This window comes from Mustela lutreola, chromosome 1 (assembly GCF_030435805.1).
Source record: "Mustela lutreola isolate mMusLut2 chromosome 1, mMusLut2.pri, whole genome shotgun sequence".
NCBI lineage: Eukaryota > Metazoa > Chordata > Mammalia > Carnivora > Mustelidae > Mustela > Mustela lutreola.
This window is the reverse complement of record NC_081290.1, coordinates 180,302,506-180,329,405: the sequence shown is the minus strand read 5'-3', so window position 1 is coordinate 180,329,405 and position 26,900 is coordinate 180,302,506. Positions and strand designations below refer to the sequence as shown.

At 39.2% G+C, this 26,900-nt stretch overlaps 2 protein-coding genes across 3 annotated transcripts in view; both read right to left on the bottom strand.

Moving 5' to 3' along the window:
- Window positions 1–287: 287 nt before the first annotated feature.
- LOC131835243 (pre-mRNA-splicing factor SYF2) lies at window positions 288–1,189 on the bottom strand. The gene has a single exon (XM_059179608.1). It carries the CDS (start codon window positions 1,166–1,168, stop codon window positions 428–430), a length of 741 nt encoding a protein of 246 aa, XP_059035591.1. The 5' UTR covers window positions 1,169–1,189; the 3' UTR covers window positions 288–427.
- An 11,088-nt stretch (window positions 1,190–12,277) lies between these two features.
- ELMOD1 (ELMO domain containing 1) overlaps window positions 12,278–26,900 on the bottom strand; it is a 68,672-nt gene continuing 54,049 nt past the window's right edge. Inside the window, exons 8-12 of one of the 2 annotated variants that reach the window (XM_059179595.1) lie at window positions 26,544–26,612; window positions 26,024–26,047; window positions 23,104–23,154; window positions 21,729–21,862; window positions 12,278–13,685 (exon numbers count right to left, since the gene is read on the bottom strand). In XM_059179595.1, the coding sequence (XP_059035578.1) occupies window positions 13,513–13,685; window positions 21,729–21,862; window positions 23,104–23,154; window positions 26,024–26,047; window positions 26,544–26,612 (451 nt within the window). In that variant the 3' untranslated portion in view covers window positions 12,278–13,512. The remainder of the gene's footprint in view (window positions 13,686–21,728; window positions 21,863–23,103; window positions 23,155–26,023; window positions 26,048–26,543; window positions 26,613–26,900) is intronic. The other variant, XM_059179596.1, reaches the window with a different exon arrangement.

The following is a 26,900-nucleotide window of genomic DNA, read 5'->3' as shown; positions in this document are numbered from 1 at the left end:
CCTCCTCACTATACTTAGCTTCCGAGTCTACAACCTCAAAAGTTGCCGAGTCCAGCTCTAGCTTTCGTCAAATTCCTAACATTCAAAGCAATGATGACTGCATTTATGTATGATGCCAACAATCTTAAGCTCAAGATGCTTCAAAGATTAAATAATCCTACCCATTTAAAATACATAGAAAAATAATTAGTATTCATACAAAGTAGATTTTTTACAAAGTAAGTACACTACCTCTTAAAATACATCTTCTATCCAAGCACAGAAATGCGGAAATATACATGGAAGTGTACGTTTAAGAAAAAGCATTTATTTCTAAATGCTGAGTGGGAAGGCATAATAGACAGGAGTCCTGGTTTCCTGGTAGAAATCTGAAGAGAACTTCAATTTCCCAGCATTCTCAAGCTTCTGAAAACAGTTTCTAAAGGGATTAGACTGCTGTTCCTCTTTCCAAATTCTGTTTAATTTCAGCTGTATATTTCCCATAGAACCTTTCTGCCTTCTTGTTGAATTTGGCATTCCTTTCATTAATGTAGTCGATGTCTGCATCATCATTATAAGGACGTCTCCGGCTATACTTGTCTCGTTTTTCAATTTGTTTTTCCAGATCCATGACCATCCTGTCAACCTCTTCTGTGGAAGGCACGTGTGTTCCATGAAGAAGGCTGTTGGATGTTGGGAAAAACTCTTCTCCATGTTTTTCTCTCAGTCTCTCATAGGTTTCCATGTCAGGTTTGATCTGCTTGGTCAGCCGATGATACTGGCGTAACTGGGCAGCAGCATAATCTGAGAACCCCAGGTCAGGGTTTTTCCTCCTCTTCTTCCTCTCCCATCTTTCTGCATCTTCTGCACTGATCTCCAGCAGCTTCACTTTCTCATAGTCCTCCCCTCTAGCTGCACATTCCTTCTTCTTTTCTTCTTCCTGTAGCTCCCATTCTAGACGAGCTTTTCTGGCTTCCCAGTTAGCAGGTAACTTAAGTCTTTTATCTTCTTCAACAACTTCCTGGTGATTTAATTTACGAGCTTCATTCCGCTTCAGGTGCAACTCCCGGAATTTGCGCAGTCTCTGTTCGCGCTTCTGGGCAGCCAGCTCTGCGGCAGCCGCCAGGGGCTGCTCCCTCTCCTCCGCGCTGTCCACCGGCACCTTCTCAGCTAAAATCGCAGCCGCCATCACAATCTCTCTCTCTCGCCACCCTCATTGTGGTTTTGATTTGCATTTCCCTGATGATGAGTGAACATCTTTTTATGTGTTTGTTGGCTATCTATATGTCCTCTTTGGAAAAATGTCTATTCAGGTCCTCCGTCCATTTTAAAATTGTTTTTTTTGGTGTTGAGTTGTATAGGTTCTTTATATAGTTTGGATATTAACCCCTTATTGGGTATATATTTTGTGAATATATTCTCCTATCCAGTAGGTTGCTTTTTGTTTTCTTGTTGGTTCCTTCACTGTGAAAAAGCTTTTTATTTTGATGTAGTCCTAATAGGTGGTTTTTTTTTTCTTTTTTCTTTTTTGTTTCCCTTCCCTGAGACATATCTAGAAAAATACTGCTATGGGCAGTGACAGAAAAATTCCTGCTTGTGCTCTCTTTTAGGATTTTTATGGTTTCAGGTCTCATATTTAGGACCTAATCTGGAATTTTAAATAAACAAACAAACAAATAAATAAATAAAATAATAATAATAATAATAATTATTATTATTATTATTGAAGGAAGAAAAATGCCTGAAGCACAGGAAACAGTGTGTAAAAGGACAGGAAGTAAGAGAGCCTAACATTGACTTATGCCTAAGACTGGTTTTGGCGGGATGTTATTGCATCATCAATCAAGCTTCTCTGTCTCCTATACTAGAAACTGACTCAGAGTAATTTCAGCTAAAGGGAAATTTTGGTAGGTTGTTAGGGGACTCACACAACAGGAGGCTGAACAAACAGCTTGGAAATGTAGAGCCCATAAAAACCCATGGAAATCTCAGTAGGCATTTTGGGGAAGGAACTGTGTGGTGAGCAACATTTGAAAAGAATAATCCCCAACCCTAACTCAGCTGAAGCTGGCTCAAATTCTAAGTCCTCAGGATGTGTCTTATTGGTCAGTCTTAGTTACTCGCATCACTCCTGGCCCCTACTCCCAGGGCCAGGAGGAGGATCTGAGCCCTTCATCTTCTGTTACGGAAAGTGGTTTCCAAAAATTTTCTTCTAAGAAAACACACACTGGAGGAAAATTAGTTCCACAAGAAAATTGGGGTATTATTAGAAGGGAGATGCATATTGGAAGCTAAACAATGACCTTATCTACTACGTGTATTAAGAGAGCAATTAAAGTTGATACTTGGCTGCCACTTCCTGTGTCATCAAACAGGTTAGTGCTCCAAGGAGAAAAAGACATTTGATTATTTTCCTAGTGTCAAAAAAGAGTCCTTATTACTGTTGGAAGATTTGAGAAATTTCTGGAAAATGGTGGTAGCCAAGAAATTATTCTTTTCATCATATGCTTGGAAACAGATATGTATATCTCCCTCATCCTTAGCTCTGACCTGACAGTTGGCTTGGTTTTTTGCTCCTCTTCCAGCTCTCTGGAGAAGAGCTGCTTCTTGGACCAAAGGTAAGGTGGATGAAATATGACAGAAATTATATTTTTTGCTATATATCGGGAGGTAGAGAGAAAGAAGAGAAGAGAGGGAATAACAGTGTGGGAGGAGAAAGAGAGAGAGCGTGAGGAGGGGAGAATTTTTAGACACAGAGGAAAGGTTAGAGATCATTAAATTTCTTTATTTTATGTATGAGAAAACTAAGATCCAAAGATGTTCTGGGGTGCCTGGCTGGCTCAGTTGGTGGAGGGTGCAACTCTTGATCTTGGGCTGTGCTTGAGCTCCGGGTTGGATGTAGAGATACTTAAAAATAAATAAACAAACCTAAAAAAAACCCCAAACCAAAAAAACCCCAAAGACATTATGTGACTTGCTCAAGGTCAAGCAGAAACAAAACTCACTCCTGATGTCAACTCTGCTTTTTCTATTCTAGCACAAAAACAATGAAATAAATTCTTCCAGATTTTTTTTGTGGTTTGCAGCATGATTTAGATCAGTAAACTATGCAAGCTTCCAAACTTCCAGGGATTATATTCTTCCCATTTCATGGGAAAATCTGGAGCAGTTTCTTTCCTTCAAGTTTCCTATACCTTAGGGCCAGCTGTTTTCCTTCTCCAATTTATATATCAGTCGGCTACACCTCGCCTGCGTGCATTTGGTCATATCACAAGGGTCATTATGCTCTCATTTCATGAGCGGTGTCTCCTTGTTCCAGCTCCTTTACCTTTGCCTCAAGGCCTAGACCTCTATCTACATCATTTAATAGTATATCAAAAAATGCGTGAATTGAAACTTACTTGGTCTGATTTGCAAACCACCTTTGTTAACAACTTACTTCTGCCTTTCAGTACTCTTGGCCCTGCTGTCTGGGATCTCAGGCTGCTAGTGTGTTCAGTGTAGCAACCTACTGAGGCAGCAGCCATGTATCCGTCTCTTTCCTGCTATCTTCCTGAGCAGAGCTAGCCCATTAATATGTCGGGTTTTTCATATTATTAGGCATAAATGGAGAAGATCTGTTTCAGATACCTATTGCTGCATTATAAATCACTATACAACTTTATGGCTTAAAACAAAAAGCATTTTTATTTCTCATGAGTCTGTGGTGGGGTGGTTCTGCTGATCTGGGCTGAACTTGGCTAATCTTGGCTGGGTTTGCTCATGCATCTGCACTTAGAGGGCAGGTCGGCTGGGTTTGGTTGGGTCTAGGAAAGCTTTAGCTAGGATATCTTGACTTTCTTCCACATGGGTTTTGATCTTCTAGCAGGGTAGCCCAAGCTTGTCTTCCTGGTGGTGGCCAAGTTCAAAGAGTGGAGGAAGAAACCTAAAGTTTCTTTTTCAGGACTGTTTGTATCAGGTTTGAGATTGTCCCATTGATAAAAGCGAGGCATCAGGCTGAGTCCAGAGTCAGTGGAGAGAGCAGAGAAATCAGAGTCATGGAAGCATAAAGATTGGGGCTACTAGGACATTCATTCTAATACAATACCCAGTTAAAGTAACCTTGAAATTATCCAGGCTGGTTGCTTGTTATGTGTATATTACACATGTACTATTTAGGCGCATGTATATGTGTGTGTATAGTTTTAATCCAAAGGAATAATAGTAATCGGAGTAGTGACCAATGGAGTACAAATGCCATTGGTTATTATTATTATTATTTTTTTTTTGCCATCTTCTTCCATGTTCCTACTTTTTGCAAAGGATTTGTTTAAGACTGAGTGGCTCCTCCCCTACTCTTAGTGTGTACAGTTTTGGGAGAGTGGCACATGACCACATCTAGTCAGTCAAAGCACCACTTCCCTCTAGTAGCTGTGATGCATACACATCTCAAGTTGGGCTAGTGACGAGACTCAATGTGAGGTCTTTATCTGGAGCAGGCTCCTCCACCTAAATCCTCGCCAGGCCTGTCCCTCAAATTAGACAGTGTGGAAGCTGTTTCATTCATTGCCTCTGTGGAGCCAAGAGATGGAGACATACTGAGTCCTCGTGAGAGTTTTTGAGCTGCTAGGTCCAAATGTATTTGAAGACAGGACTCATTTTTTTCGTTTAAATTTTCTCCCTTTATTTAACTGAGTTAGAAGGTTAATACATACAAAGTGCTTGGATCAGTATCTAGCAATAAAAAGTGCGCAATGTGTGTACTGTTATTTGTTTATATCAATTTGAGTTGGATTTTCTGTCATTCGTAACCAAGTGAATCTTAACTGATGCAACTAATGAGAAAATATGATGAAAAAGAGAGCCCATTTACAATAACAACAAGGAAATAAAAAATCGATATGTATTCATCTAGGAAGAAATAAGTGACCTAAGTGAAGAAAATGATGAAATGTTATTGAGGGACTAGAAGAAGATTTGAATATTGAAAAGAGACAATAAGGGGCGCCTGGGTGGCTCAGTGGTTTGGGCCGCTGCCTTCGGCTCGGGTCGTGATCTCAGGGTCCTGGGATCGGGTTCCGCATCGGGCTCTCTGCTCAGCAGGGAGCCTGCTTCCCTCTCTCTCTCTGCCTCCCTCTCCATCTACTTGTGATTTCTGTCAAATAAATAAATAAAATCTTAAAAAAAAAAAAAAAAGAAAAGAAAAGAGACAATAAGAACCTGGATTGGAAGATACCATGTTTTAAACAGATGAAATTTCCATAAAATAATCTGCAAATTTTTCTATGTTTTGGCTCCTTCTCCTTCTCCTGTACCCTGATATTCCTCTTCCAACTCATCCAAATGCATACTGTATTCCTCCTTTAATCAGGGACCAATATTTTCTGATTTAATCTTTCTAGTAGTTTCTGAATCTGTTTCCTCTTCCATATACCCACCCCCTCAGTTCCAGTTTGGGGTCTCATAATTTTGTTTCCTAGACTACTCCCAATGTCCCATCAGTCTTGCCCCTTTACTTTTGATCCTTAAATTCACCCTCAAGTCCCAGCTTTTTCTCGCAGCCTTTGAGGCCATTCTTATCCCGTCTCCCTGCTCTCTGACAACATTGAACTGCTTGTCATGCTCTGCCCAGACTGTGGTCTTTTGAGTTTGGTGCCTTTGTTCGTGTTGTCCCCGGTAGTGTTATCTGCCACTGTACCTACGATCCAGTGCCAACCATTCATTGCACTCACCTCACTGTGGTGTAATGGGCTGTTGACCTGTCTGTCTCCTGACCTGACCTGCAGGCATGGAGCATGTCAGCTTTGTGTCCTGGAGCCCAGCACAGGGTCCTCAGTGAGTATCTGCTGATGGATACATGGATGAGTGCGTGGTTCCCTAGCTCTTTGGTTGCACAGGAAAAGAAAGCTGAGTCTTTCTTCCAGGAGCATTCCACCTATGTAACAGGACCATATGCAAGTCTGTAGCAAGGTGTATGATGCTGCTGAGTGGGAGAAATAAAGAATATTCAGGGTCAAACAGTGAGATAAAAACGAATATGGTCACTTGGTGCTGAAACTGTCATTCCTTGTAGCTGTGCTAATAACAAGACATAAATATTCATGGTGCCATTATTCAGAGACTTATGAAGTGTTGGCAAAGGGTGTGCTGTCTGGAATTTTTGCTTCAGTGCCTGAAATTATTACTGACAAAATTTTTTTTTAAAGAGGAAAAACCAACATACTAATGGTCTCAGAGCCGGTGAGATAATAAGAATCTCTCAAGGTAATGGCTTTGTGAAAGGAGGGATCCTTCCTGGCTAGGACTAGCCCAGGGGTCTGCCATCTGACAAGGCTTTTACTGGGAGTATTTATTAGGCTTGGCTCTCACTACTTCGGCAACCTGGGCCTGTGATTTAAGACTGTCCCCTCTTTCCTGCCAAGGAATATGTGCATATGTTTAGATTTCCAGAGCTATTCTTTGTCAGTGTTATATTGTTATTTACATGGAAACATTTATTGCTTCCTTTGGATTATAAATACCATACAAATACTGGAAGAAAATCTGGAAAATATAGATGTGTATAAAATAAAAACAGCTTCTCCCATCCAAAGGTAACCATTTTTTTCTTTTTTAAGATTTTATTTATTTATTTGACACAGAGAGATGACAAGCAGGCAGAGAGGCAGGCAGAGAGAGAGGAGGAAGCAGGCTCCCCGCTAAGTAGAGAGCCCGATGGGGGGCTCGATCCCAGGACCCTGAGATCATGACCTGTCAGCAGATCCATTGTCTGGTGAGGGCACTCATCTTGGTCTGCTGATGGCCATCCTCTCGTGTGCTCAGGGAGAGAGAGGATGAGAGAGAGAGAAAGAGAAAAGAGATTCTCATGTCTCTTCTTATAAGAGAATCTTATAAGAGAATATCCCTGGATATTACTCCTATCCAGGGATCCTTATGACCTGATCATCCCCAAAGGCCTCACCTCCTAAGACCATCACAGTGGAGATTAGGTTTTCATTGTATGAAGGGAACACAGTGTGCTGAGGGGACACAGACATCCTGTCCGTCACGGTCCTCCTTTTCCATGTTGACTCCTGTCTGCACTTGTGTGCAGATGACAACAGAACATGTAGTCCTTCTTTGTTTTCCAGAGTAAGTTGTGGGAAAACAAAGGGAATGTTTGATTTATTTCTAAACCATTAACAGCTGAGGCTTAGGCTTTGTCAGGTTTCAGTGGAGACTGACTGGATCGATACCCTCTAGAGCAGTGCTTGTCAAACTTAAACGTGTACATGAACCAGCTGAGGAGAGTGTTACATGATTCCTGTTCAGTAGGTCTGGAGAGGGGCTGCAATGATTCATTTCTATCAGTGCTCATGCTGCTGGCCCAAAGACCACATTTGACAAGCAAGGCGCTATTTAGATAATGAGGTCTGTGAGACCAAGGATACTGTCTTGTGTCCCATTTTATCCCCAGTCTTGGCGAGATGCCTGGCACAAAGTGAGTTCTCAATAAATATTTACTGAATTGAATTAATGGGGGACACTGGCTACAAGGACATATTTTATAGCTTAATTTTCTTTTAGAGTAATCTCACAGCCAAAAACCTAATGGATAAATACTAACCATAATTAAACATGTCTTTAACCAGTACTTTGGAGTTTCCCTAGCACTTTGATTAATAAGAACTTATTTGATTTTTACTCTTGACAATAATCCTCTGAAGTGGAGCTGTCATTATTATTTTTCTGTTATGGATGATAAAAGCAAAGTCACAGAGGACAAGTCATTGACCTAATGAAGGCTAGCAGCAGGTATGCTGCAATATGGGTCTTCTAACTGCCAGTTTTTTCCTGCTGTACTTTGCAGAAATAGTAAAAACTCAACCAAATGCAGATTATGTAACTGTTAGTATCATACACCTAGAGGCTGCTGATGTCCCTCTTCCATGTTAATTGCTACACACTTGGCGCAGAAGAGCTAATATATTTAAAATGTAAGTGTATGGGTGTGATGTGATGAGATTTGTCAAAAAAGAACTCAAAAGCTCTCTTTGGGCTCCTTGACCCAACTATCTGTGCCTGAAGGCTCTTTTCTCTCCCTTCGGAAGGGGTTGTATCTATGCTCTCCTTCCATTAGGACCAGAGATTTCCTTCCCAGGGGCAACATCCTACACACCCCATGGTCTGCAGGGGTGGACGGCTGGCAGCCAGATCCAGACTGCCTAGGTACTAAGTGATCCTGTCAGATCACCACCTCCCCATGGTTGCTTTCAGGCTTGCCCTAAAGCAAGCAAGGGCAACAGGAACCTGGGGTTCTTCACCCGAACTCAGACCTACAGTGTGTCTGGCATAGCACACAGGCCTTGGTATGCCTTGGGACATGGAACATACTCATATATTCTTTCCTCTTGCTAATCCTTGATTTAGAAATGTCCCTAATAAAGTCTTGCGATGCTGTGTAATGCATCTGAACTATTGTTATGGTAGGTGGCAGTCTTAAGGGACCTCCCTTAACCCACCTTGCATGATGGAGAGGGTTCAGCTGTTGCTTTACAAGCTATATCTCAGCTTTCTCTTCTCTGTGCCACACTTTTCTCATTGCTATAAACATTTATTTGAGACAGAGATAGAGAGAGCACGCCTACACGAGTAGGGGGAGTGGCAGAGGAAGAGAGAGAATCTCAGGCAGACTCCTTGCTGAGTGCAGAGCCAGACGTGGGTTTTGATCTCATGATCCTGAGATCATGACCTGAGCCAAAACCAAGAGCTGGACGCTTACCCAGCTGAACCAGCCAGGCGCCCCACCATAAACTTTTCATCTATAGCCCCTTTGCAAATCCAACCACAGTGCCAGGTATGTAACATAAAATAATAGGAAGGCACTGAGTCAGGATTTTATTTTTTGTAACTTTGCCCTGCCCTCTGTCCTAAGCATCTATGTGAGCATATTGCAGCCCAGGCTCAACAGGACCACGGAGGAACCTCACTGAAGCTTCCCACAGCGGAGACTGGAGGTGGTGTCCTGGCTTCCAGGACTCTCAGGGGAGAGACAGATTAGGAGAGAGAGCTCACAATCCTATCAAAATTGTTCTTTGTGTATCAAGGAAGAAATTCTAACCAAAAATGGGGAAATTCCTGAGGGACAGTATGACAGCATTTGTGATCTGCAATGTATGAATTCATCCTAAAGACACCTGAGCAAGAACTGTTATTTGTATATATATCATCACTTGCAGGATAGGTTATGTACTTAAGTTTATAATCCACCCTGAGCAGTAGAGAACAATTCCAGTTAGGGAGCAACATGATGATTAAAAGTCAGGGCTTAAGGGATTCAAGATCTAGCTGTGCCATTTACTACTTCTTTTTTGTACTTCTTGACCACCTTTACCCATTTCACCCAGCCTCTACCACCTGCTCTGGCAACCACAATATGTATCTGTATCTGTATCTGTATCTGTATCTGTATCTGTGAGTTCAGGGTTGTTTTGTTTTGTTTTGTTTTTTAGATTCTGCATGTAAGTGAGATCATAAGGTATTTGCCTTTCTTTGACTTATTTCACTTAGCATAATGTCCTCAGGTTCCATCCATGTTGTCACAAATATCAGAATTTCCTTCTTCTTTTTTTTTTTTTTAAGATTTTTTATTTATTTATCAGAGAGAGAGAGGGGGAGAGAGCAAGCACAGGCAGACAGAATGGCAGGCAGAGGCAGAGGGAGAAGCAGGCTCCCTGCTGAGCAAGGAGCCCGATGTGGGACTCGATCCCAGGACGCTGAGATCATGACCTGAGCCAAAGGCAGCTGCTTAACCAACTGAGCCACCCAGGCATCCCAGAATTTCCTTCTTTTTTATGGCTGAATAATATTCCTGTGTGTGTGTGTGTGTGTGTGTGTGCGCACACACACATGCATGCATGTTTGTGTATGTAAAATATATGAATAAGAAAACATGGCATATATATATATATTTCATCATTTGATGAACAGTTGAGTTGTTTTCATGTCTTGGCTATTTTAAGTATTTTAAGTAATGCTGTAGTAAAGTTGGGGTTGCAGATACCTTTTTGAGTTAGTGCTTTCATTTCCTTTGAATAAATACCCAGAAATGGAATTGCTGGATCATAGAATAGCTCTATTTTTAATTTTTTGAGGATCCTCCACACTGTTTTCCAGAGTAGCTACACGAGTTTGCATTCCCACCCATTGTGTACCCAGGTTCCCTTTTCTTCACGTCCTCACCAAGATTTTGCTGTGTGAGGTGATATCTCTCTCTCTTGAGACGTGTGAAAATATATTTGACTCTATAAGCCTGTTTGTCTGAAAAACAAAGGAAGCAATTTCACTTTGTATGCTTTTGGGGAGATGAACTAATGCAAATAAAGGCTAGCATGGTCCTGGCACATAGCATCAGCACTCACTACAGTTCAGTCTTGAAATGGACTCCATACTAGGACCTGCGTCATTCTAGGACTTGATGTTGTACTTGATTCTGCTTTTCTGCCATTTTATTTCCAGATTATAGCAGTTACTTTAAGCTCCCTGAAGAGTTGGAGGCATTACTTTGATACAGTATGTCACTGAGGCTCAAAGTTTCCTAGGTATGGTTATGGGCCTAGCTGACACTTTTTTTTCCTGTCCCCTTTTCCTTCTGTTTCTCATGCCTGATCCCCACATTTCCCCAACTCTGGTCTGCCCCTGATATTTCTTCAGTTTGGTTCTGGCCCCATCTGTTCACAGATGAAGATAATTTAGGGCCATGGAGTTTGATTGCTGGGTTTTGTTTCTTGATGCTGACTTTCTATAAATAAGCCTAGTCTATTCATGTGAGCTTCTCAGATAAAGCTTGTGCCTCTTATGGGTCTTTAAGATGTTGGGTAGTATCTTAGATATCAAAGTGTCTGTATCCCTGTGATGTACTTCTGCCAGAGGCTTCAATTTGAATAAATCAGGTCGCATGAGTCCGAGCTGTGGGTAGACGGTGCCTACTTATGTCTGTTCCTTGGTCTCTCTCAGGCACCTAACATTTCAGTTTACTTATACTGTCCCAGTTCACACTGTTGTTCTAAAGAAATTAGTAACAGTATCCTCTTTTTCTCTTAAAAGTCTTGAGCCTCGGAAGATATATTGTAAGGTCATCCTACCTTTTGAAATAGGTATATATTTAAGTTTTAAATGGAAAAGATGGTCAGTTATCAGACAAAAACTTTTTCTGTTACAATAATAAGAACTGTGATAAGGAAAGTCAAATGCAAGTCATAATTTTCAAAAATGCTGCTTCAAAGAGTTTTCTTTCTGTAGCATATATAGGATTGTGTTTTTATCATAGCAAGCAGTATTTTGGAAAACTTGTAAGAGCCCTACCACATAATTTACATTTTAAGTGGTCAACACTTGTTCCGTGGAATAAAGATAAGCAAGCTAAGAATGCTCAAGGGGAAAACACATACACATTACACATTTTTTTTTTGCTTTTGAAACCTTCTCCTCTTCTTTTTCTCACCTCACTTCATGTTACTGGGTAGAACACATCTTTCACAAAGAGGTGTGAACACGAAGTCTAATAATACTCAGAACTAGATGGAGCTGGCAGTTTGTTCGTCCTAAAATTGTGCAGCCATGTTAGGATACAACAGGGAGAGATGCAAGGAGCTGGGAGGGAAAACTCTCAGCTTTGTTACCATCAACTGTCTCTACCTGAGCAGAAGAGACGTGAGCTGGTGTAAACGTCACATACTATCAAGCCACGTCAGTGACACGGGGCCGTGGCGGATAGAAGGAGACAGGGTGCGCATACGGCTGACAGAGGCTGTACTGACTGCGCAGGGCACACTCACAGCTCCCAGGACTGGCCGTTTGGCAGGTCCACACGTTCTCACCCTGGAGAGGAATCTATATTCTTGTCACTCCTCACGATACACATGACGTGTTCATCAACTCCTTCCCTTCTCCATTCTGTCGAAGGGCACAGGGCTGTACTAGACACAGTGCAAAACGCTGCTACCTGGTATGCAGCTGAGAGAGAAAGTATAGCACAGTCCCGGAGGAGCTAGAAGGGACTTGCCTTTATCAGTTGTCTCTCAGACAAACCAGGCTTTATAGGAAGTTACAAAGAGGAAGCTGAATCTTATTCTTTCATTAAAGCACCATCAGGCCTCAAGATTAAATAGAAGAAGTCTCTCAGACATGACACACTCTAATTTACACCTGGTTACTCTGAATGATGGCATGATTTATATTCAGCTCTAGGTTGTCTGTCTTTGACATTCTATCCACTCACATATTTGCATTTTCAGAAGCTGTACAAGCACAAAAATATTAAAATGAAATCCACTATACGTTACAGTAGGATGACATATAATTTATTCATATAATGACAGTTAGGCAGTACTCAGACTTCATTTTAGTAAGCAACTGATTACACAAATGTCTAATAATACTAAAATTGATAGTCAGAAGGTATAAAATACCATGGGTATGAAATGCCATGGTAAATACTATTCAACAAACTACAGTCATAATTCCAAACTAAATCATGGTTTTTAAAATGATTTTTAGCAGTTCTGGAATGATTTGATGTTTTTCCCCTTCCAAGCAATTTACTTTTTTCACTGACACAAGACAAGGTCATTATTTTCAAGAAATATTACAGAAGGACACAGTTTAGGTCCCTCTCTTGCAACACATTTTCTTGCAAATTGTTTTTTGATGTAACCTCTTGACATTGAAAACAAGCCAGTCAGCACTGGGTTCCCCAAGCAAAGATGCTTGGATCAGAACAGTGCCAGGGTATAACTCTGAGTTCAGCAAGAGGCAGGCAGTGAAAAACCTTTTGCAGCTTGAAGTATGCATACTTCTTTTCTGAGGCTCCAAGCATCATAAACTTATTTAGGCATCCAAGCCAGTAAAAATATGGGAATACAATAATTTGGTGTCCATATGACTATGACACAGTTGCAGCTGGGGAAGGATACAATGTAATTCTGTGGTTCTTCAAACAAAAACAGCACCTACCTAAATCTGCTTCGTGTAAGCCTCGTTACATTTTCATGAAGCGGGGCTGTGTTTGCAGGAATGGTTTGGCTTATCGTGTGTCTGTCTGTCTTCATTATTTGAAAGTCATATACTTTAGTGGAATGAGATCCAAGCGTAAACCTGGCCTGAAGAGCTAGCAGCAGTAGTCATGTAACAGAACAATAAATTAAAAGGCTTTCACAGAACAAGATTCATCTAAATCTCTTACATACAAAATACAGCTAGAGAAATACAGTTCTTCAATGCTGAATTATGAGGGGGAGGAAAACGATCTAAAAAAATAGAAAACTCTCTCCATACCTGGGTGTCAAGGCAAATGTAACACTGCATAATGCCACAATATGAACAGTCACTGGATGACAGATCCTCCAAATAGTGGTATCTGTGGATCTGGTAATTATGACCAAGAGATGAAAATACTGTACCAAAAGGCATGCATACAATCACTGTGCATTCAGTGTGTGAGCTGGGACCTAAGCAGGGATCTAACACGACAATGAGGCAGTGTTCCGGGGTATCTGTTAAAACCAGCGTGGGTGACTACATGTTGATTAAACCTTCTGAGGCAGCAAAGTGTGGGCACAGTGCCATGTCTGGGTTCTGCAGCTGTCTTATGATCCTCTTGCGGAATTTCTCCCGCACACGATTGAATTCCATTATGTCCATGGGGTCCTCTTCAATCCAAAACTTATGAAACTCATGCATCAAATAGCCTGGTAGAGATAAGACAGTGGTAAGAATGCAGGAAGAATGCAGGAGGAAAAAGAAGTCCTTAATCACATTCAAAAATCACTGAATGCTGAAAGAGATGTCAGACCAAATGACAGCAACCACGGAGCTCAAAGAAGAGATCAAAATGCATCAAATACTACTGTTAAAGTTTATTCTTTAAAACTAGTGCAGTAGACGCTACCAATGTGCAGATTTTTGCAACTGGTCTTGGAATTATTGTCACTCTTCCCAGGAAGACAAATCAGTCCCGCCATCTTTTGAATATGGATCACATCTGGAACATAATCTGAAAGGCCAACAGTGACTACTTCATCCTTCCCCTCCTGATTAAATTAACATAATGGTCTGATTTTTCAAAATTACTCCACTCAGCTTTTTTTCCTTCTTGATATTTGATTTAAGTAAAGTTTTAAGTTACTCTGACAAATCAAACAAATGCATTCTGACAGTTTATTATGAGACAATACAAATTGTAAATCAACTCTGAACAACACAGACTGGTCAATAAACTACATGAAATTGTTAATAAGACCTTCTTGCTCTGAAGCATAATGTCATATTCAAATACTTCTGTGTCTCAAAAGTGTTATCAATGAATGATCTGGATTGGAAACATTTTTGGAATAAATGTTAAGTATTTGAATTTTTTCACTGTGTTCTGTTTCCCCACTCTATACCCTCCCCCCCACACATTCAGAATTGAAATGTGACTAGGTTTTAAAAAACACAGTAATAGATATTTGTATGTACTAAACCTATTACAAGTTCAGGTGTCTCATTATATGTTAGAACAAAACATTTAAGGAAATAATCTTAGTTTAAAAAACCGAACATTACAGAAGCTTTTCTTGGTTTTAGCGTTAGAAGGAGCAGAATATAGGAGATGGATTCTGAAGCTGGAAACCTGGTTTGAATCCTAGCTCTTCCACCTCCACAGGAAGGAGTGAGCAGCAGAAATGATAAGGGGCATGGGGAGAGAATTTGGGAGCAAACATTCTCAATTCTAATAGTAAAAACACCAAAAAAACCAGAAAAACCCCATTTGTTTTTCTATTAGCTACTCATGAGAAAGCTTTTAACATAGGTCCATAAACATGTTTAAAAAATTCCTTACCATGTCTCACTGTAATACAGAATTAGAAGTGAAATTCCTTCCCACCCCCAACACACTTCCAGATACTGATCTACTTCCACAAACATACCTGGTTAAATACACTGTTAAATATGCTTTACATGTTTAAGTATATGGTCTCTATAACTATAGAAAGAAAGGTAGTAAGGAGAGAGAAAACTTATTTTACTTTTATGGGGGTTTGACCATTGCATTTTTTAAAATTAATTTCTTTTCAGCATAACAGAATTCATTGTTTATGCACCATACCCAGTGCTCCATGCAGTATGTGACCATTGCATTTTTTTAAGGATTGGATTATCTTTGGGCCCTCTAAGCATATTAACTGATGTGTCTGTTTTTAATATCTCTTGATGGGGACTTACAGCAACCCTCACTCACATGCCTCTGGGCCACACCCCAGGGCCCATTGCTACTGTTATGGGTACCATCAGGGAAACGTCAGGGAACTTCAAGGAAGCCCCAGATCACAGGTATCAGCAATCCCAGGGGCTGTCCAGTCCATCTCTGCTCTGTCTGGTGTTGGGAGTCCCGGAGGCAGCATCCAGCCTTGAGCTCTTCTGGTGATAATACTGACATTAGCCTGTGCCATGGATGTGAAGAACCTGATTCTTCAAGGGTTTTTCCTCACACTGGGCCAAAATCTTTTATCCTGTATTTCTTGGAACAAATTCAGTCCTTTTCCAACTCAGGTAACTGAAATATCTCTTATGCCCTGAGCTTCTACCTTTTCCAGTTTAAGCATCCCTGTTTCTCCTCACCATTTCTCATGTGCCGTGACTGGGAGTCTACTTACTGTTATTTGGGGTTTAGTGCACACCAAGAGGAAGTAGTTTCCTCTAATCTCAGCACCTTATTCAACCAAAAGAATTCAGTCATCTGTCCATTTCAGTGACTGTGCAAACTTCTAAAGTATCCCACAAATGCTGTGGCGTACTTTCTGAGTGTCCAGACCTCCCAACCCAGATTCAGCTGCAGTGCAGTAAAATGAATCTCAGGCCACTAAAATTTAAGATCCATTGTTCTAAAAGATGCCCTCTTTTTAAGTTCCCTTGGCTTTTTCCTAAATATTACATTTTTTATGGTTTTAAGTAAAATCTATGACCACTTACAATTTCTCCTTCCAGAGCTACATAAAATACATAATTTTCCTGACTTGGCCTCTAAGCTCAAATAAACACACTTGAAATGTTTTGTATATAGAGTCGGGCTTCTAATACTATGAATTAAAATCATACATGGTGAATTAGAATCCCATTATTATCTCATGAGTGATTAAGGTCTTTACCCATAATGAACAGGCACTGTGAAAATTATCTTTTAATGAGGAATTTACTTTTGCATCTTATATATAAATGGTCACTCTTCCACAGTATGCTTGTGCATTGGCAACTCATTCTAAAGGTGATCTACTGTGGTACAGTGTTAGAAGAATGCAGATCCATTTGGTGTCTCCATTTTTCTACCTTACATGCAATTACAGAAAAACATTTAGAAAGGCTTAAAAAGCAAGAAAAAAACAAAAGGCAGGCAAGGATAAGACTAGAAATGGGGTGGTTAAAAATTTGACACTATTCTCAGGATCCTTTCTCAGGATCTCAGGGTACAAAAGTGAAGTACAAGCTTGCTGATTCTCGCTATCACACTGGGAAAATAGAGATTGTATAATGTGATTTTAATCAAAATGCAGAAATGGTGGCTTGGTTTCCAGGGTACATATTATAATTATAAATCTCCACTCATTTTTATAACATTACAGAGTGTTCACTTATCCACTTGGTTGATTGATCAGCTGGCTTACCTGCCAGTTAACAAAAGTGCAGATACAAGAAAAAAGGTACAGTTCCTGTGCTCCCCAGTTCTCTGTCTCTGAGGAGGGACACCCAGGGAGACAATTTCAGCTAATGATGTAGTAGCCTAAGGAAGCTAACAAAATGGCATGGAAAGTAGAGAGAGAAAAGTGAGGCCAGGCTGTTGCTTACAGTCGCTTAATTCTTACAACAGCTTTGTAGAGTGGGTAGTGCACATATATCTTCATTTAACAGACGAGAACATTGGGCTTAGAAAAAAATATCTGAATAGTGTATACAGTTACACAATATAGCCGGAAGCTGGAAGGGAGAACTAGAAATCAGCTCCTTCTCACCACTTTACCTACTGCCTTTCCTAGTGTATTCTCTTTCTCTGGATCTTATTCTTACTGAATAGCCCCTTCTTCTGAAGGTCAAAGGAAAGATGATTCTTTTTCTTCTTCCTCTGATCATTATATTTTCCTTGTGCTCACTACACCCAGCCTTACTTCATTTCAGTGGAACTGAATGGAACTGTATGTTCAGTGGGGCTTTATATTGAATGCAGTTTTTGTAGCATACCGCCTTGGCAGTGCAGTTTTCACTGAATAATACTATAAAGTCAGAATGATAGAGCTATTATTTTCTTCTATTTCTTCACCTAGATGAAATACCTGTTTAGAATACTAATTTGGCTTTCCAGCCCAAGCCTGCAGTGTATTTGTTGCTTGAATGTATCTTGGTTTTGCTTCACTGCATTCAGTTAGTAGACAGCAGAGACATAAGCAAGGACACAGGTAATTGCAAGAATATTACAGAGGAAATGTGCAGAACTGATCATGTCTGATAGAGGAACAGTAAATTCAGGGCACAGTTTGCTTCCTCTGGAGAGGCACGAGTCCCTCTGCTTATACCCCAGTTCACAGGGGGATTGCTGCTCTTTCTAAAACCTGGTGAGGGCCGTGGGAAATAGTAACCCTATTGCATGCTACTCATTTGGGCTACGGTTGTCTTGAAGGCCTATCAATTCAGGGACTTTAATTTTCCATTATTAACAAGTTATAAAGTATATGTATTGTTAAATTTGCTTTGTTTTTATCTACGTTATTCATGCACATAGTTTAGTCTCATAGTTTAACAAGGCTTCTTACAAAAAAACCCACAAAACCAGCAGCACCTCCTACCTTAATTACTGCTTCCCTGAAGGAACATATCAATTCTTGTACTGATTCTTTTGATTAGATTTGATTATATATAGCTTTATATAACACAATTGCCATTGCTTGATATTCTGGACTAGCTTTGTAAGATGAAGACGTAGCTCCCTTTCACCCATTCCAACCATTATCACATGTTTTCTAACAATTTTCTTTGTGTAGTATTATCAGCTGCCCTCTGTTTATATTTGCTTAGTTTCCACCCACTGAACTCTAACCTATGCTAGCATCTTTGCAGTGTATTCCCACACAGTAGATGTTCCATCAGTTTCATATTCTTCAAAGAGTCTCTCCCAGAGCCTTCTGACCTGTTACAATCTAGATTTATTATTCTTATCCTGCTGCACAGAGAGCACCCTTTTCATCCTTGACGATTCTCTACACTTGGTTCCTGTAATAGATTTCCTGCTCTCTGGACCCCATTTATTCTTTCAGGATTACTCTCTTTGTGAAAACATATCCTTCAGGATCTTCCTAATAATGGTACAAGGAGATAAAATGTTTAAAACCTTGCATTTAAAATATGTCTTTATTGTTTTCTCACACTTAATTGGGAAGTTCGCCTGGGTATAGAAATCTAAATTGAAATCATATGCCCTTAGATTTTAAAAAAATTCTCTTAAATTTTTGAAGACATTATTCCACTCTCTTCTAGAGTATTCCAGAAGAGGTTGCTGTTGAGAATTCCAGTGTCACCTTGATTCCCAACCCATCATGTGGCAGCTTTGGAAATTTTTAGAATCATCTCTCTCTGGTGTCATAAAATTTCACAGTGACAGGGACCTTAGTATGAATATATTATGGACATTGGGGAGGGTATGTGATTTGGTGAGTGCTGTGAAGTGTGTAAACCTGGTGATTCACAGACCTGGGGATAAAAATATATGTTTATAAAAAATATATGTTATAAAAAATGAATATATTTTAATCTCTATTATGCTGGGGTTTTTTTTTATTATGAAAACTCATCCTTTAGTTCTGGAAATTTTTCTTGATTTATTTCTTTGATTCCCTTTAGTGTCATTGTTCCTTTCTCTGGAAATTCCATTATTCATATATAAGACTTCTAAAATGGTCCTTTAATATCTTGACTTTTATTTTCTATTTTTCATCTATACTTTTTGTTCCACTTTCTGGGAGTGTTTTCAGCTTTATCTTCTAATCCCTGTTGGCACTTTCATTTTTGCTCTCTGATTTTTAATTTCTAAGAACACTCTTTTATCTTCTGAATGTTCTTTCTCTGGCACCTTGTTCTTGTTTCCTAATTACAATTTCTTTTCTTAATTCCTTGCAGGTACTAATGATACATAGTTTTGAAGTTTTCCTCTCCCTGCATAGTTTCTATTTTCTTCTAGTGGCTTTATTTCTGCTGTTTTGGACTCTCTTTCATGCTTGAGGCTTTCATTACTGTTCTTGTTATCTAGTATTGCTTATGAAATTATTCCAAAATCCAGTGGCTTAAAACAACCATTTAATACACTCATGAATTCAGTGGACTGGGAATTCAGAAAGGGAATAGGAGGGATGGTTCCACAATGTCTGAAGTCTAACTGGGAAGGCCTGAAGGGTGTGGTGGTGATATCTGGTGGCACAAATCACTTGAAGGTATCTTCACTCACATGTCTGTGGGGACACTAGCTGTTGGCTATGGCCTCATCTGGAGCTGTCAGTGAGATCACTTATGTATGGTTTCTCCATATATCCTAGACTTCCTTATAACATGTAGAGATCAGTTCGTTCGTTACATGGTGGCTCATGCCTTCAAAAGCAGCTCAGTCTCTGAGAACAAGGCAAAACCCTTTTCTAATGTAGTTTTGCAAGTCACATAGTGTCATTTCTGCTATATTCTACTGGCCAACCGACAGGTCAGCCCAGATACAGGGGATAAGAGGAACAAACCCTACCTCTTAATGGGAGGATTGTCAAAGAATTTGAGGACATGTTTTTAACACTGAGACATCTGATAATCCTTGGCTGTCTTAATATTTTTTACTAAATAAAAAGTCAGGGACTAAAAGTTCTGTGCATGTGGGAGGGCTTTTTGGGTGTGAGCATGACTGTAGAGTGATATGGCTGGGCTGTTCCACTGGGGAGACCCAGAGGTCAGCATCTTAAGCTCTTTTCTGTTGGGCTGCTCAGGCAACCCAGAGAAGGCCCTGTCATTCTCATGACTGGCTGCTGAAGTTAGAGGAATGGGGAAGGAGAAGCCGCTTGCACAACTCAGTCCCCTTCATCACTTCCAGTGTGGTTCACCAGTACCTGTACCTGATTGTCCTTAGATCAGAGGAGACCCTTTAGCTCTAAAGAATAATCCACCAGCCTCTCCTGTGGGGCAGGGAAGGACAAAAGCTGTGTCCTAGGGAAGGGGATTTGGGCCTCTAAGAGTTTCTTAAGACACTTTCAAGCAGTCTTGCTGTTTTTGATCCTGCCTTCACCCCTATTTCCAGAGACACCCAATGCTGCCAATTCCTGAAACTTTTGGGAGCTCCCATGGAATAAATCAGGTCACATTTCCACACTACCTATTTGGGATTTGCTTTCTCTGGACTGCTAAATCAGTTATCACTTCATCTGTTTTCCACCTTTCAAAATGAAGTTTTTCCTGCCTCATTCCTGATTTTTCCTGTCCTTGTGGGTTTATCATTTCTTGGAAAAAGCCTTTATGTTAACTTCAGTGAAGTTTCTAAAGGAGCATAACGCACGCATTGACTGTGCCCTTTCTAGCTAGAAGTCCTGATGAAGCAGACACTAAAAAAGACAAAATCCTAGGTAACATAATCACTATTAGTTAGGAGTTTAGAGAAAAGAAATTGCCGTTTACTCTGTCACATTGTAAAAATGAAGTGGGGACCAGTATTCCCCTGCAGTGGATTTGGGATGAACAGCTGTGTCTTAACCATAGACTGCAGACCTGCTCAGCAAATTAACAGAAGAGAAGAGCTGGAAAAATTTAAAAGAGAAGAAAAACTAAAATTTTCTTAGAAAATTTCTAAGAAAGCCTGGGTACAAGGCCCTCAGAGCAAGAAGCATGGTTTAAATGACATTTCTCCTTTAAATTGCCTGGGTTGCCTGGTGACTTGGAACATCTTTAGATGTTCCTCCAAACCAGTCTGTATGTGGCCCATAAGGGTGTGACATTCAGGTTTTAGGATTCTAAGAATAGAAAATACCATCCCAGGGCTCTGTCATATAGTCTCGGTTTTTATCTTCTGAAAGCTCAGTATAACTGTAACCCTGAAGGATGCCCCTCCTTAATACTTCCTTCTGTAGCAGTACTCACGGTGGCAGGGTAAGTAATCCCATTGACAGCCCCACTGCCATCAGTATCACCCACTAAACCAGCATCTCCTCTTTCTAATGTTCACTGAACACTAACTATGGAGTGAGCTAATAAGAACTTTTTATCCATTATCTCACTTTATCTTCATAGCAACTCTATGAGAAGAGGACTCACTTTATACCTGACTTAAGCGAGGCTTAGAGAGGCTGGTAAACATAGATCTGGGAGTCACCTCGGGCTGTCTTCCGAACCTGAACTCTTTTAAGTGCGATGCTATGCGGCATTAGAAGGAGAGAGCTACCTAAGCCAGAAGCTGATACAGTGGATATCATGCAAGAGCTGGGAAAGAGAAAAATCCACAGTGCCTGAAAATATTACTTTAGGTATTAGAATGAGAAAACAACAAAATCAAAACCAAAGGGGAAGTTTAAAGATCCCCACGCAGCCAAATCACAAAGATCTCTCAGCTTTGCCCCATGCAGAGAACGTTCCATAGAAACTATATTGATATGGTGACCTCCCGGGCAACATAGCGAGACCCTGTCTCTTAAAAAAAAAAAAAAAAAAAAGAAACTATATTGATAATTCAGCAATAGGACACTTACAAAATGTTTGCTGGAAATGAGACAGTGTTGGAGCTTCTGGGGCAATGTTGTAGAAGTGAGTTTTTAGAGCTCCGCTCACCAGTAGATTATATGCCAGATCAGTTATATTGATGCCCACAATTGCAAACGAATACCTGCAAAGCACAAACCACAAAACCAACTGTGTGTCACATAAGCATTTAAAAATCACCTAATTTTTAAATTACTGCAGAATTATCAGAGTGGTAGGGTGCCATTCCCTTTCTACCCAATCTTTACCCTGAATCTTGTAACTTGAGAATGCCAGTAATGTAACCAAGGGAATTAAGAGTCCATATGCTTTGATTTGGTAATTCCATTTCCAAATATATGAGAGAACAAAATCTAAAACGAAGAGCTTTATACTCAAGGATAGTCATTATAGCAGTATTTATAATGGCAAAGACATAGAAACTATTCAGATATTCTTTAAAAAAAAAAAGATGACTGGTTAAATAAATTACGGTAATCTCGTATATTACAGCCAATAAGTACTGTATTCCTAAAGACTATTTAAATTGGAAACATTATGTATGAAACAAGCTATGTTTTATTATATGCTTACAAATGTGCACAAAAAGAGGGTGAAAATGAAGTGCCACCAAATGTTACTATGCTAAGTTAGAGGAATAATATAGGGGTGATTTTTTGGGTTTCCTTTCCTATATTTTCTACATTTTCCATAATCATATTTTACTTTCAAAATGAGACCGAATTTAAGTAAGTATCTTGACATTCAGAGTATATTTCCTAGTACCTCTTCTGCATGGCTACCAAAAGTTAAATGGAATTGATGTCTTCAGTCTCTGGGTAATGTAAGTCCAGCACACTTAAAAAAAAAAAAAAGGAGTTCTCTATTAAGAAATATTTTTTAATAAAATGGGGCATTAAAAAAACTAATAAAGTATATTTATAATCTAATAACTTGATACTTAATAAAAATCCTTAAAAAAAACCCTATCAGATACACTTTTTTTTTTTAAGTTGGCTCCACACCCAGCATGGAGCACAATGCCGGGCCTGAACTCATAACCCTGAGATCAAGACCAGAGCTGAGAACAAAGTCGGATGCTTAACCAACTGAGCAGCCCTCCCCTACCAATTGTAATTCTAAATGAGGATTTCGGAAAATCATTTCCATGTAGTTAGAGCTCTGTAAAGATTGTTAGCTGGTCAAAGGGAAAGTAGTACTATAGAATCCCACAAATAAATCCAAAAACATATGAACAGTGTCTTTTAAAAGTCCAACTGGATTTTTATCAGGACATTTTGTCATATTTTACAGTATTCTTAGGGCATTTATTTTTCTGGTTCAGGTTCTGACTGACAATCTTTATATATGAAATCCCACACTCACCCAATTGCTTTATCCATCCTTTTCTTCTCCCACTCTGCTTTGCTGAATTTGCTAAATGAATGAATAAAAAAAAAGGATTTAATCTCTAATTGGTAATTTCTCTTTTAAGGCTTATATTAAAACTGTTGACTAGATGCAGAGATGTCTATAACTCAGTTCTCAAACACTAACCAATTTAAATTTTAGCAATTAAAAATCTACAGTAAAATTTATGTGGCGCTCAGAAATGGGATTATTTAAAGCCCTGCTACTTATCCCCTATTTCCTTTAGTGCAGCGATGGGAGACAGTCCTTAAGGTGAAACACTAAAGTACTTTTTTATGAGGTCATTGATTATCAAACAATACTTTCTCTATGAACCTCTGCCTGGTATGTCTCTCCTAACCAGACACTGCTCCCTTGCTCTTTCATAATTCCCGCTTGCATTTCTTCTGGTTTTATTTCATGACATTTATCCTATTCATTCTTATTTGTGATGTCTGGCTCACTTTAGATGCCAAAGAAATGTTCATTGATGAATAAAGTAGTGAACTAGTGAAAGGAAGGAAGGCAGGGAGAGAGGAAGGAAAGATATATACGTTTTAAAAACTCTGTTTTGACAAGTGTTATGGCATTTCCTCTGTCTAAGGTAAGACAGCTAGCTAAACCATAGCAGTTCCATTTTAGTCCATTTTGTAATTTGAGCTTCTGGATAGTCATTGTAGAAAGGGGTCTATCACAGAAGTATTCTGAAAATACTGCTTTGCATTCTTTACTTTGTGGACTCACAAGTCCTTCCCATTCTCCCCCACTCCATACCATCAATGCTTTGTAAAGAGGAACAATGTTCCACTCCTCTTTATGGGTAATGTAATCCTCATTTTACAGAAAAAAATGTGGTTAGCATTTGAACTAAATAACATTTCAGAACTAGAGTTATGAACATTAAGCTTCCATCTAAGTAGGTTTCTCTATAGTAAGCTGCAACCACTACACACCCATGTGATACACACAGCACAAGACCACAAAAGCATGATGCAAAATTGATATTTAACTATATATACTTTCTACTCTGTAAATGACTGGTGGTAATTCAAAGTAACTGCCTTTCATTCATGTTAAAATATGCCGTGTCTTTTGAAAGTGTAACTGCCTACAAACCAGACAACCAACCAGCCAAAAAGGAATTAGATTTTTACTTAAAAGATTCATATCTGAACTAAACTGAGTTAGGGGTGAAATTTAAGAAACTTTAAATAAACAAATTTATAAGCACCTATTTTCTCTTAACAAAGCTTTATAAATACATAGTGTCTCTGTATTTGTTAAACAAAGTCTCTTTCTGCATTGGAAATAAAAGGCCAAATGACCTCCACACAAGCACTTATAGGATATTCTGGACTAAATGGAATGAATCCCTTTCTTTAAGAAACACACAACAGCAACAACAACAAACAATCCAGCAGGCAGAATTCTCCTCTTAAAATTGAATGTACTTATATCCCTCAAGCTTCTTCAGGACTTAACAGATGGAGGTTTACAAGGGCAATAACAGTGATGTGTATAATGCTTGCTGTTTGGTAGACAGGAGTTTCCTTAGTATATATGTTGCTGCTCAACATCTGAAGTATTCAGAGCCTGACAGAACCTATGTTGCTATCACAAGTGGTCAATATATACTTATTTTAGACCTTGACGAAGGATAGTAGCATTTAAAAACATTTGGATTTTTTGTTTACTGACAGTTGCCATCAATATGAAGTGATTAATATTTGAAGTTCATCTACTCAATTTCATGGTGGGTTGAGGAGAAAAGCATGGTGGCTTTACCTATATGCCTGCACACACACACACACACACAGGGTAGTCTCTTCTTAAGTAAGAGTATTCACACATAAACTCTCAAATATATCCTCTCTGATGGTTGACACAAGAAATAAAACTACAAAGCGTAGCTTTGAGAATGACTCGCAGCTAAAATTTATCATCCTATAATGATTAATCAAAAAAAATATTTTAAGCTTATTGTCATTTCCCAATGGCCATTGAGGGTTCATGTGTTTTTCTGATGCTCTTCCAGGAATACCTGAGTCTAGACACAGACTCCCCAGAGAGTTTTAACTGGAGGACGTTCAGAATCTCTATATTACAGAAATATGCAATTCAGAAAATGCAGTTAAAAAAATTAAAATAGCTTGATTTTAACCAGGTAATATCTATATCAAGAAAGAGCTAAGTGATTTTACTGTTTTAATCAAATAAAGGTAAAGAAAATGAAAATGTAATCTTATAAATAAAAGATTATAAATACAAATTTACAAAGCCTAGTGTAATTTAATGAACCTAGCCAAATGAAGCTTGAATAAGTATACTAATAAGGTGGTGGGAGCAAAGTTAGCCTGTTTCTGGATTTTGAGAATGGTATGATAAAATTTTGTGTTAATTTATTGAATATGAACACTAACAAGGATCTTGGTATGCTGAGGAGACAAAAGTGATACAAAAGTGTGACTGCAAAATGGTAGAACTCCTCATATGCAATAACTACTATTTTGAATAATGAAATCAGAAATATCAGTAGAAGAACAAAATTGCTCTATGCAACAAAACTTCCAAATAAAATGTCCCTCTCTGGGCAGTAGATGAGGTCAGAGCATGTGTGGTGAAATGTTCAGCTATTAGGTGAACTGCTGAACATGGGTCTCCGATCAGGTACAGCCATGAATGTAGAAAGGCCCTTTGATATTTTCTGTTAGGTTGGTCTAAGCTGGTTTTCCTTCACTAAAACACAACCTAAATATAATGAAGTATAATAGTTAAAAAGTTGCAAAATGTTTATTTTTTGAAAAATTTTCATGAATTTATATTTCTGTAAATTCTTACCCATACTCATTCTAAAATTAAATAAAAGCAACAAAACACAAAAGCAAACAAAAAATACCTTATTTCCTCTTTAGTGATATCCCTTCATGTAATCAGTTAAGGAAAAAAGAATATAGAAAAGTGAATGAAATGCAGAGTATTTAGAATCTGGATTTTTTACCAAGGAAAATAAAAAAGCCTCAGCATTCTGGATTTTCTCAACTGGCCCTTGACTTCATGGCCACCATTCTCCCCTCTGTTCCCCCATTGTGCTCCTTTGTCTCTGAAATCTTTCTTTTAGACTCTGCTTTCTCCTTCCATGCCTACCTCCTTAATCCTCTGGACACCAGCGATGTTATCAGTCCCTTTAAATACTCATCTCACTTGAACGGTGCCACTTAACATCCTGAATCTTGTAATAAGTACCTGAAGTTTCAACCCTCCTATTCAGTATTTGTCCAAAGGGCTCATTTGAAAGAGCTTTAAGCCCCACTTCTGGTGGCTTGGTGCTCCTGAGAATCTCACTGACATATCTGTAGAGGAGAAGTTCTTCCTACTGAAGCCATAAGCCTAATCCATCTTTTATTTTCAGCAATTACCTGCATTTTGGATGAAGAGAGTCAGAGAGGACCTGCTGAGCTGCTGCAGCGTCTCTTTCTGCAAAATACCTGTGGTTGGGGGGAAAGAAAACCATACCTGTTGGATGCATTCATTTTAATCCAGTTTCAGGCCATTTTGCTTTCAGAGGTAGACACCAGCAGAAGATTTCTACTTGTTTCAGCTCTTCCAAGGAACAGACGGCTTTTCATAATAGAATTTTCCAGATGTAATGACAGTATAATAGGGTAGTTGTAAAACCCACACAGATTTAGGAATGTATTGACTGCATCTGAAATTTTATTTTATCTTTTTATTTTTAAAGATATTTATTTATTTATTTGACAGAGAGAGAGAGC

Bases quoted from the DNA above. Each gene is read 5' to 3' on its own strand.
- LOC131835243 (XM_059179608.1), bottom strand. From the start codon at position 1,168: ATGGCGGCTGCGATTTTAGCTGAGAAGGTGCCGGTGGACAGCGCGGAG.